At 36.5% G+C, this 14,540-nt stretch overlaps 1 protein-coding gene across 5 annotated transcripts in view; it reads left to right on the top strand.

Annotated features, from left to right (window-relative positions):
- Positions 1 to 11,876, top strand: part of KDM4C (lysine demethylase 4C) — a 280,297-nt gene extending 268,421 nt beyond the window's left edge. For 4 of the 5 annotated variants that reach the window (XM_030004370.2, XM_030004369.2, XM_030004367.2 and 1 more), the window contains 3 exons: positions 4,048 to 4,167; positions 8,086 to 8,178; positions 10,909 to 11,876. In XM_030004370.2, coding sequence (XP_029860230.1) covers positions 4,048 to 4,167; positions 8,086 to 8,178; positions 10,909 to 11,082 — 387 coding nt within the window. In that variant the 3' untranslated portion in view covers positions 11,083 to 11,876. Of the gene's footprint in view, positions 1 to 4,047; positions 4,168 to 8,085; positions 8,179 to 10,908 lie in introns of those variants that run through there. The other variant, XR_005931545.1, reaches the window with a different exon arrangement.
- Positions 11,877 to 14,540: the final 2,664 nt, after the last annotated feature.

The following is a 14,540-nucleotide window of genomic DNA, read 5'->3' as shown; positions in this document are numbered from 1 at the left end:
CTCACTTATTCTACTTTGGCCATGCCAGTATTTTCCTTTCTAAGATTTCCTCTCTATCTAGCTTTCTGTCAGACCAGAGAGTCTGTAAATTAACATTGGCTCATATTTGTGGTCACAGAATAATTTCATCCTTTCCTACTACAATCTTCACATGAAAAACTACAGTATCCTTTCTACTATCAATTTAACTTGCAGGCTTCTTTTAGCCAGTGCCTGAAGATATGAGCCAATTTAGCCCCATTGACTTCGAGGATTGCACCACACTGTTGTCTGTTTCCTCTGAATTCACTAAAGATACTTGCTTTCAGTGTGGCTCCTTTGGATCAAACCTAGAAGAAGTCAAAGGCTCTTACATTCTTATAATTTTGAAAATAATTGTTGAATTTGAAATAGCTGAATTAATGACATAATTGCCAGGCAAGACATTGTCAAAATAAAACTGTAGGTTTCCAAGGAACATCGGTTTCTGACAGTTTCGGAGAATAGTCTCAATAGTTTGTAAGTTCATCTAGACCAGAATATCTATACTTTTTAACCTTGATTTAGGAAAGCATTTGAAAATATTTTTAAGAACTTTTTAAAAATTAAGATCTTTTCTTCAGGTGTCAGTGACTGTATTCAAATTATGGGAATCTTGCAACATTTCACAGTTTCTGGATTCAAGTGCATGCTTCAGGTGCAGACTTCCTCCCTTTTTTTTCTTAGTGTGGCTCCACATTTTTTCCAGTGTGGTGATCACCACACTGCAACTGCAACTGGATTTGCTACTTGCAAATGCCCTGTCCAGCCTTAACAAACCAAAGTATCATTCAACATCTGTGGTAAAAACAAAGAAATATCAGAAGAGAAAAATAGCAAATATGTCTACTTTATCTGTAGTGCTGTACACAAGAATTCCTTAGTGACAGCATAGGAGACAAACCCAGTATTTCAACATGTTTTTCCAACAACTATTGCGAATGGATTGCTTACTATTTTAGTTCAATGTATATAATGAACCCCAAAATGAATGTTTCTGAAACCAGAAAATACCACCTGTAATAAACAAGAAAAGTTTTAGAATTATTGTTATTCACAGGTTTTTACTCATAAAGAAACTTTTTGAATGGCTGTAAACCTAGCACTGGTGATACCATATCTGTAGTGCTGTGTCCAGTTATGGGCTCACCTGTACAAGAAGGACAAGGACATACAGGAGCAAATACAGTGAAAGGATATGAAGGTGGTGAAGGGACTGGATCATCTGTTATTTGAGAGGAGGCTGACAGACCTGGGACTGTTCAGCCTAAACTCAGGGATCTTAGACTCAGGGATCTTATCCAAGTATATAAATACCTGATGGGGGAAGTAAAGAAGATGGAGCCACATGCTTCTCAGTGGTGCAGAAAAGACAACTGGTACCAACTGAAATACAGGAAATTCCTTAATGGAATTTTTCTTCACTTAAGAAAGCTTTTTCACTGTGACAGGCTGAAGTGTTCATCCTTGAAGATACTCAAACCCAACTGGACATGTCCCTGAGCAGCCTTCTGTAGCTGACCATGCTTGGAGCTGAGGCTCTGAGCTGTGAAACAGCTGGAATGTGAAACTGGACACTTAAGTGAATAGGCTTTTCAGTGCAGATAGGCATGGTTTTGTCCATCTGTGTGAAGAAGAAAATATACTATGTAATTGTATGAGAAATGTACATGGATTACAAGCTGAATGTAGACTAAGCCCACACTATGTTATTTACAGCTAGTGTATGGGAATGTTGAAGGATTGCCATATCTTGATGTCTGACTTTTCATTATATGACAGAAAAGTGAGGTTGCATTTTTGCAGTTTTGTCAGCCTAAGAAATGGATCTAATCATTCCCCAGAAGAAAATGGTGAGAATTATTTTTGCAGTAAAGAATATCTAAAATGGTTATGTAATATGAAAATAAAAAGTAGGAACTCTGGTAGAAATCAGCAAAAACTATTTAGTACAGATTTCCCAAACATTGTTCCATAGACTAAGACATCGTGGTGATACATGAAGAATGGGATTGTTATTTGTCTAGTTATTTGCATAAGAACTCTAATTTTCCATATGAGCAATTCCATTAGCTATCCTAGAGAAGCTGTGAGATTTTTTTCTTGTGCAAGGTGCAAAGGGAGTGATTCTTGCTGGGCTTTTGTTGTTGGAAAATTAATGTTTGGCTTGACATTGTTGATAGATTGTTTGTTTTCAGGAAATTTGCTATCTTCCGTGATGCATTTTAAAAGTTTGGTTCAAGATGCTTAGCCAAGCCTCCTTTTTACACTTTAGCAATAAATAGATAGAGGAAGAAGTATTATCATGACAGTAACCATCTTGACAGTCACCACTGAGGAGAAAGCATTAAAAATATAGTCTCATTTAATTTATAGTCAGAGCTATGATAGTATTTAGCAATCCCTGTCCCCTGAGAACTCAGTTGTTCCACTGTTGGAAAGTAGACAGAAGCTATCCCTTCCCCTTTCCCCTTTCCCCCTGCTTCTCCTGGAAATACCAGGAAGGGTGGTTACAGTAATGCCACCTACTACCGCAAATATATGGTGAAGTTGAAAACATGTGTCTTTCTGTATCTGTCACAGCAACCTTTGCCAGGAAAACGCACAGGGCATATTTTAGAGCTGTCCCCTTGGCACAGCACCTGAGGGATGACAGAGACAGTATTGTCATGCAGGAAAGTGTGTTTCTATGAAAATCCAGCTTTTCACTTCTTCTCTCATGTGTTGAATCAAATTCATGGATTAAGATACACGTGGTTAAAAAATTTATAAAGCCTGGATTTGGCTAGCATGATATTATAACAAGGTAAAGTCCCAGTAAGGATCACTGTGGTGCATTTTCAATCCCACGTTTTGAGTTCTTGGTCGTGATGATTGTTAGCCTCTGTTGGAAGTGAACTGTTGAACTCAAAAATAAAATAATTTTGTAAATTATTCTATGTAAATCTGAGACTTGGAAAATGGTAATAGTATTGCAGCAACCTGGGAAAATACCAGGTCCTGCAGGACCTTTTTGCTAAGTCCTTGCACCTGAGTTCTTGGCTTTATCTTTTCCCAGTCTAGAGCTCTTAGCAGTGAGCTCAGGTAACATGGTCGTAAAGTAGGTCCTCTCACACCTAGGAGAACAGCACTAAATTAGTGCTATTTATATGACAGGTCTTGCAATGTAGTTGGTACAAAGCGTAGATGCCTTTGTTGGGGTGAGTATTTGGCAGAGATAGCTTCCAAAGAATTAGTGAGCGCAGAGCTGACATCATCCTTTTCTGGTCCTTCATGTATTTCCTCATGTGGACAGCTGTTGTTATGGTTGTGTGGTCAGTGTTCTCTGCAAATGAGTCATTTAGGTCATACTGAGCCGTATGGGGCAAAAGGAACCATAACATGGATATGTTGCAACTAGCGTAAACTGTGTTGCTCTGACATGCTCAACAAGTCAAGCACAAAATTTGGTCAAAACACAGGAAAAAAACTGCTTCATACCTTCTGAAAAAAAAATCCCATCTGATTCTTCTCTGTAAGTATTTGGATTCTTTCAGTGTTTTTCCACGTAAGCAAAGAACTCATTGGCTTTCTCACCATTTATAGTTTGATCCATCAGGGTATGTTTCAGTCAGCAAAGTTAGCATCTAGCAAAAATGTGCTGCGGTTAACAAAACATGAGTTACTTCAATATCTAAAAGAGAAGGTCTTGCACATACGCAATTGCACTTTGGTGATCTTTATTTTCAATGTGTGATGGAAATTAATTTGGGGGAAAATGTATCACAGTTCCTGATAGCTATCTGATTTATGCATATGTTGCCTTGCCAATGCAGCATCAAGCTGTAAAAAGAGTGTTTCTTTGGTCAGTATTTCATTTTCATAAAGGCTAACAATATCTTCTGTTAGCCCATTAGCAGGATTGTAAAACTTGAAACACACATGGTAATAAATCACCTCCAATTACCAAGTTGTAAAAAGCAGCTTACTGGTAATTTCAGTGTAGTGGCTCACTCACTGATTTGAGAATCCATCCTTCTTTATAAATAGAGCAGAGATTGCCTAAGGCTGGGCCCACCTGCAGAGGGAGAGGTTGTCCAAGTGAAATGGCCTGATGGAAAACTGTATGGTGCAAAGTATCTGGGAACAAACACAGCTCACATCTATCAGGTGAGTGTCTGTATTTATTGCCATGTGCTTGTTTTTCAGATGTCTTTATTGCAAATTGCTCATTAGGCTCTAGCATTGGAGTGGCCAGCTGCACCTTCAAAGCTGCAGAATGCTGGAGTGTAGGCTCTTACTGTAACTGCTAATGCATTTAAACTAATAAATAAAGCTGTCTAAACCATTAACAAGTGCTGTGCACTCTTTGGGAGTTGAGGTTTCACCCATTCTTATAAGAGCAAGAAAATGTCTTATTTAATAAGAACTCAGGTGAACAGGTAGAACATTGAGATTGAGAGATAACATTTGTTAATTTCACCAGGTTATTACTTTTATTTGATGTCAGGTAATTGTACAATTAATGATATAAAAATAAGTATTGGTGTGTGACTACAATGAACTGTAGGCATTTCATAAAAGGATGTAAGGGAGGACAGTAAAAAGAAGAGCATAAATGGCCCCACTTTCATTTGTCTGAGGCACTTTTGAATTAATTAACGTGTAATATAAGGAGCGTTTTATCCTCAGCAAAGGCAAAAGGGAACTAAACACTGAAGGCAGTGCTAAAAAGCTGACTTCTGATTTCAGAGACACAATAATTGTTTTTTTATATGCTTGCCTTTGAGAAAAATCAGTCAGCAGCTTTGAGTACCCAAGTGAATTGTAGAAACTGCAATGAAACAATCACAATAATAATAGCACTTCTGAAAGAATGAGTATCTAGGTACATTTCATTTATATATATATAATAATTTTCAGTTATGTAACTCTTTTCATGTGAGGGCCTCACATTACTCTACAAAAATGGCAAATTTACTATTATATCTGTAGATAAATTAAGGCACAGGGAGGCTAAATGACTTGCTGTGTTGACCTTCTTACTTTGCCAATGTCTTGCAATCGAACTCAAGTCCTCAAATGCCTGATCCCTTGAGCTAGTCTCTAAATCTTACCTCTTCTCTTACATTCAGCAGCGGTATTATGTTGTGAAGGTGAAAAGTTCTTTATAAAATATAAAGATTATTGTTCTATAGTACCATTAATCTTCAAATCATTTAATCTTCTGAACAGCTGGTCTTCTGAGGAATACTGTGAGGTACATTAGATGAATGTTGTTATCTTTCATATTTGAAGGAATTTGACATAGTCAAAACAAACTTTTTTTTTTTATTTTAGACCTCTTGGACAACGTGATGAAACCAGTTTAGTTTAAGGAAAATGGATTAGCATGCAGAGGTTCAGTAAGGTTTGGAGTTCCTCAGCATAGCAATCATGGGAGATTACTGTAAACTGCCTTGTAACAACCCCTATCACGGAGTAAATAGCAAAGATTAAAGATTAGAGGGAGTCCAGATTGCACTACATAGGGCCCTGGAGACAAACAAGTATTTCAATCTGTAGGACCGAAGAGGGGGCTGGCACAACATGGCCACAGGTTACAGAAAGTCTGTGACATGAAGGGTGCAAGGCTGTCTTCAAGACACATTAGTAGTTCTCCCTCTGGTCCTTCTACACAGCCTGTCTGAAAGCTTCCAGGACCCATGCATACAGATGCTCCATTCTTCTTCTGGGTTATGAGATCTCTGTTGCACCTCTGAGATTCGAGATTCTCTTACGAAGTCTTTTGTGTGATCTCTTAGATGATATGACAAAAGGAGAGACTGAAAAGGACTCTCTGAAATAAGTATTATGATTTAATAAGGCAAATCCATTCTGCTTGGATATATCTGTGAATTTTCCTCCTGTTCATGAGACATTTGTACTGAATGTAACAGTACTTGTGCATGCAGGAGCTGTGACACAATGCACTAGAATTTGTGTTGTCCAGTTTGACATTAGCGACCCAGTATCCTACACAATCCCTAAGCAGAGTTATACATGCCAAATAAAGCAGGTGTTCAAGTGAAATTGTTAATGTGATCTACATTTGATTTGTTGATCATTTTTTATATTAAAGTTTACTATTTATTTTTGAGTTTCATTTGAGATTATTAAGTTATCCATTCACTCTATTAATTGCTTTCTGACAATTTCAGCTGACCCTTTAATTTATGATGTCTTGATAAAAGAAAATCTCATGGAGAGAATAACGTACTACACAGAAATTGTACAGCAGCAGAATTCCAAATAAAATAATCTGCTGGATAAAGTTGATAATTTGAATTGTATCTGCAGTCTGAATTAAATTGGAACTATTAGAGTTGGTGGGTTTATATTTTGCATGAATCATGATACTATTGAAAGTCTTAGAGGAGCTCTTGTTGCCTTTAATGGTAGGCAAATTTATTTCCAGTGTGGTATGCTGAATTATAGCTGAAGAACTTCCAGGTACTCTCCATTGTAAATGTTCAATATATTTTATGCTGCAAGCATGCCAGATTCTGTGGTATGAAGCAGTTGCCTCCTGCTGCAAGCTACCAGTAAAAACAAAAATATTGCCAATTCAGGAGGTGATTTTCTGGTGGCATGAAGCTGGCAGAGTTAATTTCCCAGTTCTTTCACCAGTGATGCAAAAAACATTGTTGCCAACTATATTATGCAAAAACATATTACCAAATGTATTGTGCCGTAAGGAGCACGAATAGCAGAAAGGCTGCTCCTGCATCCTGGTGAAAAATACCTAAATTACCATTATTTTCTTAAACAAGCTTAAGCCAAATTGACCTTTAAGTTCCTCTAACATAGTACTAACAGGCTAGGCTTATGGGGTCAGTAACAGGAACAGAGAGGAGCAAGGATGACTTTTGTGACTTTGTTATCCATCTGTGCTCTGAGGATTTTAAATGCATTCCAGATTTGTGCATCCGTGTTAATTGCTGTAAAAAAAAAAAAAATTGCTTTTAAAGAAGTTAATAGCTCATAGATCTGCACCCTGGCTTTTGAGACTAGATATACTATGTCAGATTTTTCAGCTGTTCACAATTAATCTGACATAGTCATGGTGAGGCTTTAATTTGAACCTACAAAACCCAGTCCATTTACAACTTCAAATATATGATTTTTCAGTTTAATCTATAATAATACTTTTGATAAGTTAATGTTTTCCTATGTTTGTATTTGGGCTTGTTCTTGAGCCTAAGTCTCAAGACCTCTTGTTGTTATTTACATGGTCTTATTAAGTCACCTAAGGATGTGGAATGGGACTTTTTAAAATTTCATACCAAAGTTTAAAATACAGTTTCTGTGGGAACTAAAACTGCAGTCATAGATAATAGCTGAAATTCACAATTGTTAGATGAAGTATTAAAAAAAATATCAGCAGCTACTGAAAGCTTAAATGCTTCAAAGCCTCAGCATTTTAACATTCCCCACACCTAGTTACATTTCCTTTCTCATTTTCTGCTAACGGGGTTCATGTTGGATTAAATCTAAACCTAAGCACGATAAAGCTTTTCATCTTCTGAACACAGCATTTTAAAGAAATTCAATCAGATTCAATAAAATTCTGTTAACTGGTATTTCCTTAGTTGTCACTCATACTTTCTTTTGATATGGTCTTCCTCAACCTTGAATCACAGGATGTAAAAATTAATTTTTTATTTATTAGAAGCAAGTAAAAAAACTAGAGGCAAATAAAAATGACATGAAGACATTTTAATGTGTCACTCCTACAAAATAATGTTGTCTGTGTTGTTACTGCTCAGCATTTCTAATCTAATAAGTTTTACTTTATTGTATATGTGTCAGTGTTGATTTTGAAGTCTCTTTGCTTAGATATTATTTCCAACTTATGAATGTATTGCATTTCCTAAGAAGTAACATTTTTTGCATTTTATCCTAATTTTACCTTCTAAAATAGATAGCAAAATATTTGTATATATATCTTCTGTGTTTGCACATATATTGTTGTTTGGAGACATTCCCAGAAACTTCCTGCAAGAGTTAAATTATGATTTTATTTTATATACCCATTTTTTCAATTAGGTTGAGTTTGAAGATGGTTCTCAAATAGTAATGAAGAGAGAAGAGATCTATACACTAGATGAAGAGCTTCCTAAGAGAGTAAAAGCACGTTTTGTGAGTATTTGCTGATAATAACTTTATAGTATATATATGCTCAAAATGCTAATAACATTATCCTTGGATTTATTCCGCATTTTCTGTTTAAATTGGACAAAGGTTTTGTGAAGCCTGTACTAATATGACTGGTTAAATCAGCACAACAATTAGCACAAGTGTCCATTTGCTAGTGAGAAAGGTTAGTTGTTCTTCCAGTACAGGCAAACGCTGTTGTCAAACATGATTCTTTTCTCCTAAAAGGGACATCTTGGTCAATCATCTGTCAGATCATGAGTTACCAAGTTAGTAAATATTTAAATTGACAGACATTCTGTTTTTTCAGTATGCTTATAACATGTGTATACTTTATTAAAAACTTTAAAAAGTTATCAGAGCTTTGTGATTTTAAAAGCATTCAATTTAATAAAAATGCAATTAACTTGTTCTCAGAAAAAAAGTGCCTGATCAGAACTCATTAATGTCACTGGCAAGACTCATCAGCATTTCACTAGTCTTTGGTTTAAAACCAAATCTTTGCTATATTTTTTAAGTTTCCTGCAGTTTCAAACATCCACCAGCTAGTCATTTATATGTATGCCATGTGGAAAAGTGTTGAGGTTCATAAAGTGTAACACTTAAAGGTTGAAAAGGGAAAGTTCTGCCATAGAGTTGTTGGAGGAGACAAGACTGCTATTACCTGTCTTTGTCATTAATGCTAAATATTGTGCAATTCAATCCATTACGAAGTCTACTGAGAAGAGCACCATGTTCTCAGGTCCATGTTCTATTTTAGAGCTGTTTGTTCAAAACTGCATTGCAAGTTAAATGCTAGCTTTCTTAACATGTAAGACCCAAGCATAAAGATGCAAAAACCTAGTCATAATTGAGAACAAACAATAATTCAGTGTTTGAATAAAAAATTCCCTCTTACTTGAAGAACCTTTTCAGTGAAGCTTTGAAAGGAAGAGCAGAGTACACTATATTTTTTATTGCTGCACAGACGTGGGCTCATACACAATACCTGTTCACACAGCCATTATATTACATTAATTAGCTGATTCTTGAAAGTTAGGTGCAAGGAGTTGTAGGGGAATGATGTGTAGAGTTGATTCTTCAGGCATACGTCAGCTTGTATGAGTTTCGTGAACTGCTATAGCATTACATGGTGAAGTAGCTGAAGAAGGTTTCAGTCTGACTTTCCTTTTCTATGCTTGTTGCCACATGCAGCTGCCATCATTGTTATCATTCCTTTTCATCCAGTTCTCAGCAGCCCACCCCAAAATGGATTGTGTATATGCAGAAGGCTAGGAGTGTGGCAAAGGAAAGGATTGGTTTCATGTATGAAAGGGGCAGTAAAGCTGGGAAAGGAAGAGAGACAGAGAAATGTGAGGCTGTCAGCCTGCTGAGAAGTGTTCACCAGCAGGATGCCCTGTTTTGCTGAAGGAACAGAGTAAGATTAGGACTGCTCTTTCTAATGGGAGGTGCAGTGGTCAAATGTTGTTGGCTAAGACACCTTTTTGTCAATGTATTTGGGATAAGTGCACACATCTTTCAGGGTCCTGTCTGTCTAGGGTAGAGATAGATGTCTTGGAAAATGTTAAATGAACCATCTGGTTATATTCAATGGGGTTTTTAGTTATACTCAGAAAGCATTCCATTACCTTTTTTTTTTTTAGAGACTATGTGTAAAAAGCATTTCTAATTAACTGCATGTTCTGTAGAGTGTAAACTGTTGCATTTCACTAAGGATAACAATACAAATATAGTTGGGTTTATGCTGCTCTTTTTAAAATGGAGTTTTTATAGATCAATATTTATTTTTTTGTATTTGACACCGTTAAAGTCATAGGGAAGATAAGTATAGCTTAAACCCATTTAATTTGGTCAACTAAATGAAACAAACCACAGCCTGTGCTCAGGCCTTTGCATGACTTTCTATTATTGCCTCAAATTCTATAAATAAGTAGCTTAGTCCTCAAGGTATGCCCAACGCCGCCTCCTCTTCCTCATGCTGAATACAGTTCAAGTTGAAAGCAGCTTATGATACTGTTTCCATCTCTTGAAATAAATGACAGTAATTCCTTCTAAATGATACTTTTCCTAATCCTGGGAATTTTACCATGACTCCAGTAGTAGAAGTTGGTCTAAAAATTTCTGCCACTGCTTTTTCCCAAATGGCTTGCTGTTTGCTGTCCCGCTGCTCTGTTTCAGTGGATTCCCAACAGTTTTAAGCTTGATGACAAACAATGGAACTTGTGATTCCAATTCTTTGCAAATTATGCAGTGTGCAGGTTTCTTTTCAGAGGTCCATGCTGTAGTACCTTGTATTTAAAACTTTTCTGAATAACACAAAGTGGTGGATAATACTTGATACTGCTAGGATCAAACCTGCCCAACAATTGCATCACTTCCATGTTGCTGTTTTTCACCATGAATTAGAGTGATTGTGTGACCTCTGGACGATGGTGTTGGTCACATGTTTGTAAGCAACAGTACAGACCTAGAGAATTAAATGATGACTGGTACATGCAAAATATGGAAAAGTAAAAATTATATTTTAAATGTAAATTTAAAATATATGGTTAATATTTAGATGTTTTCCTGAAAACAGTAACTGCATAATCAGTAATGTAGATGGCTTCATATGTTCTAGTGAAATATATCTGTGTTTCCATGTCACTTGTCTAAAATATGTCAGAATATGGTGGCCTGTAAGAAGCTGTATGTGTAATTAATGTCTGGTTTTAGTCTACAGCCTCTGACATGAGATTTGAAGACACGTTTTATGGAGCAGATACCTTGGGAGAGAAGAAGAGGCAGAGAGTATTGAGTTCGCGCTTTACTAATGAATATGTGAATGATCCAGGATACCGCACCTTCTTAAAAAGCTCATTCCAGAAAAAAAGCCAGAAGGGGCTATAAAGAAAGCAAGAGAGAGAGAGGGATGTTGATTAAAAAGCATGCAGCATTATTTGCAATTGGTTTCGGTTTAATTGAACACTCGCTTTTACAATGAACTAAACTGACGTACTTGATTTTCTGATCTGTAAAGTTTTGCCTTATGAAACTAAGGGGGAAACTAAGCGACAGTAAGAGGAATTACACAGTGATATGCTGAAGAAAACTTTTAGTCCTGCTTGCATTAAAATAAGTAGTAAAATTCCCTTTGAATTATGAGAGAAGATTCACATTAGGAGAGGATATATTTTAGTAAACAGAGATAATTTCAGTGGCTCATTTTTTTCTGCAGAAAGGAAAGGATGTTAAGTTCAATAATATTAGTATTTATAAAACATTTTTAAAACAAACACGTACAATATTAAGACAAACAAAAGCTGTACTTACTTTCTACAGCGCTTTTACATTTTTATGTCACTACTGCTTTCAGTAGGGTTTGATGTGGACTCAACTGTTGACTTAGATATTTTTGGCTTTTAAGAAAGATATCTTTAGTGCAGCAAGGGTGTTTTCTATATTTAAAGAGGCAGATTTTGGCAGTTATTTTTAAACATTTTTTCATAAGGTCTATTAAAAATAGCTATTTGTAAAATATAATTTTCTTTCATTATGTGTATGAAAAATTAGAGTTAAGTATATATGCTTAACAGCCTAGTTTTGAATGAATAGATTATGGTCTTCCTTTTAAAATAAAATTCTATCAATGTAAAATGTTTTAAAATAAACAAACAAACAAATAAACTGTCCTTTTACTTGCAGCATTTTGTCTCTTGATGTCATTTTCAATCCCATTGTTTTATACCTATAGGAATCAAGAAACTTCATTATATGCTGTATGCTTATAGTTTCCTGAACACAACAGAATATACACACAGGCACTCACATGACTTGGTGTTAAAATGTAAACCTGATAAATACTGTACTTTCATTTCTTGTCTATTTCCCTTCAGTCTTTGGGATCTTGACCTTTTTGGATGTTTCACAGAAAGCAGAAAGTCTGAATTTGTCTGAACACTTGGGTACGTGAAACTAGAATAGAGCTTTATCAAAATGACATCATCTGTTTCTTGTAAATTGGACCGTCAGCAGGATTTCTGACTGTCACCACAGGAAAAAGAGCCCTCTCAAAATCCAATTTAAATCTGAGCACTGCTGTTTCTAGGGTTCTGCTTGCAAAAAACCCTGAATATATGGACCCAAAGAATTTTTCATGACAAACCCAGTCCTTTATATGCTAAGGCACACACATCTTTGTTTCACTGTAGCCCTTGCATAATTACTCTTATTTTTTTGAGTGGACAGTGAAATCTTTTCATTTACTATGTGACACCTCGATTGACAATTTAATTTTTCTGTGTTACATTAACTATCTTTTCTTGTACCATGAAATCACTTAGAATCCCTTTAATCTAAGAAATTGCTTAGCTGTGACAATTGGAATGTATTTCTTACTGACAACACTTTCTCTAGAGGTAGTGGGTTGTGGTGGGTACTGTCTGGTGTATTTCAGAGTATCAGAGCTCTTTCTGGTATTGTAAAGGAAAAATAAAAACTAATGATACATTTGCAAAATGCAAGATTGCTGCTGCCTTCTAGAGTTAAATGCAGCTGATAACATAATTATGCATCCAGCTGTGGTGCCCCTGACGTGAGAAAGACATGGACCTGCTCAAGGGAGTCTAGAGAATGGCCACGAAGATGATCAGAGGGCTGGAGCATCTCCCCTGTGAGGACAGGCTGAGAGACTTGGGGTTTTTCAGCCTGGAGAAGAGAAGGCTCTGGGGAGACCTTATTGCAGCCTTCCAATACCTAAAGGGGGCCTACAGGAAAGATGGGGAGGGACTCTTTGTCAGGGCATGTAGTGATAGGACAAGTGGTAACAGTTTTAAACTGAAAGAGGGTAGATTTAGATTAGATATTAGGAAAAAATTCTTTACTGTGAGGGTGGTGAGGCACTGAACAGGTTGCCCAGAGCAGCTGTGGATGCCCCATCCCTGGAAGTGTTCAAGGCCAGGTTGGATGGGGCTTTAAGCAACCTGGTCTAGTGGAAGGTGTTGGAATTAGATGATGTTTAAGGTCCTTTCCAACCCAAACTATTCTGTGATTCTAGGATTATTGATGCCTAGTTTCAAAGTACTGTTCTAGGATAATAGTGCTTTTATGATCCACCATGAAAGTTCAAAACAACTATGATATTATTAACTGGTTAAATACATATAAATATATTTTGTAATAAAATAGATGATGATATGCGGTACTACAGAGGCTAGAAATCAAATGTATGTTCTTTGCCTGGATCTGATATGACTTCTTATGACACTGTGAATAAACTGCCTCATCTCTATAAGATGGATCCAGCATCTTTCTCTTCAAGTTCCTTGAAATTTGCTGATTAAAGTGCTGCAAATTGGTTTTAAAAGATTAATTATAAAAAATGTCAGTTGGCTTGTTTCCCCTTCTACCTTTCAGCAAAAAAATCTTTACTTTGGAAGTTCTGGAAGGCTTCAAAATTATTTCTGGCCTTTGTAAGGTGCTGTAAAATACTTCCTATATAAATGAAAACATAGTCGTTGTCGTGACTGCAGTTTCATGCCTCCTGTCTCAAGACCTCATGTCCCTTGCAAACTAGATTGGCTAAACAACTGGCCTAAACAGAGCTTTCCTGTTACTTTACAAGTCCTGAAAAGCCACATTTTTCAGTTGCACTTCAGGTATTGATACAGACCTTTCAGGTATGTGAGAGAGCAGATTCACATGCAGTGGTTGGTGTGCCATGCTCTGGGAAACCAGGAGCTGCTTGCCACCATCTGAATCGGGTAGGTGGACACCAAAACAGGGTCATTTGCTGTCCATGTAACCAGTTCTCAATGCCAGCTTCTCTCTCCAGTAAAACCTTTACATGTTATTTTTGTCCTAATGTTAGGGCCAGTTACGTCTTTTCTGATGAAAAAGCATGTCGGCATTCATGACTGTTTCACTTACAGTGTCTGTATGAGGAAGAGTGAAGCAGATGAGTGAAGTGTTACCTTTAAAGACAGGCTAACTGAATCAGCGGTGGTATTCCCAGGCTAAAAAAAAAAAAAAATAAAAATTGAATGTCTGTAGCAAGAGAGTGCTGCATATCTCAGGACAGGAGGAACCATGCTCTTTCTATTATCTTGTACCTACAAGAGCAAAGTAATTGTTTTGTATATTCAAAAATCCTGAAGGCTATGGGTGTGCTTGTGATTATACACACACAAAGTAGTGGTTTGACCAGGACACATTAAAAAATTTTTTTTCAGGATATTCACACTCATCTGAAAAATATCAAGGAAGGGTCTGAAGTACTTGAATTTATGCTGGCTTGTGAAGTAGAATGCTTTAGCACTATGAACTATGATTTCCACAGCTCTAGCTAAGGTCTGATAAAACAAATTACT

Source organism: Aquila chrysaetos, chromosome Z (assembly GCF_900496995.4).
Source record: "Aquila chrysaetos chrysaetos chromosome Z, bAquChr1.4, whole genome shotgun sequence".
Taxonomy (NCBI): Eukaryota; Metazoa; Chordata; class Aves; order Accipitriformes; family Accipitridae; genus Aquila; species Aquila chrysaetos.
The sequence above is the reverse complement of the archived record's forward strand: the minus strand, read 5'-3'. Positions and strand labels throughout refer to the sequence as shown.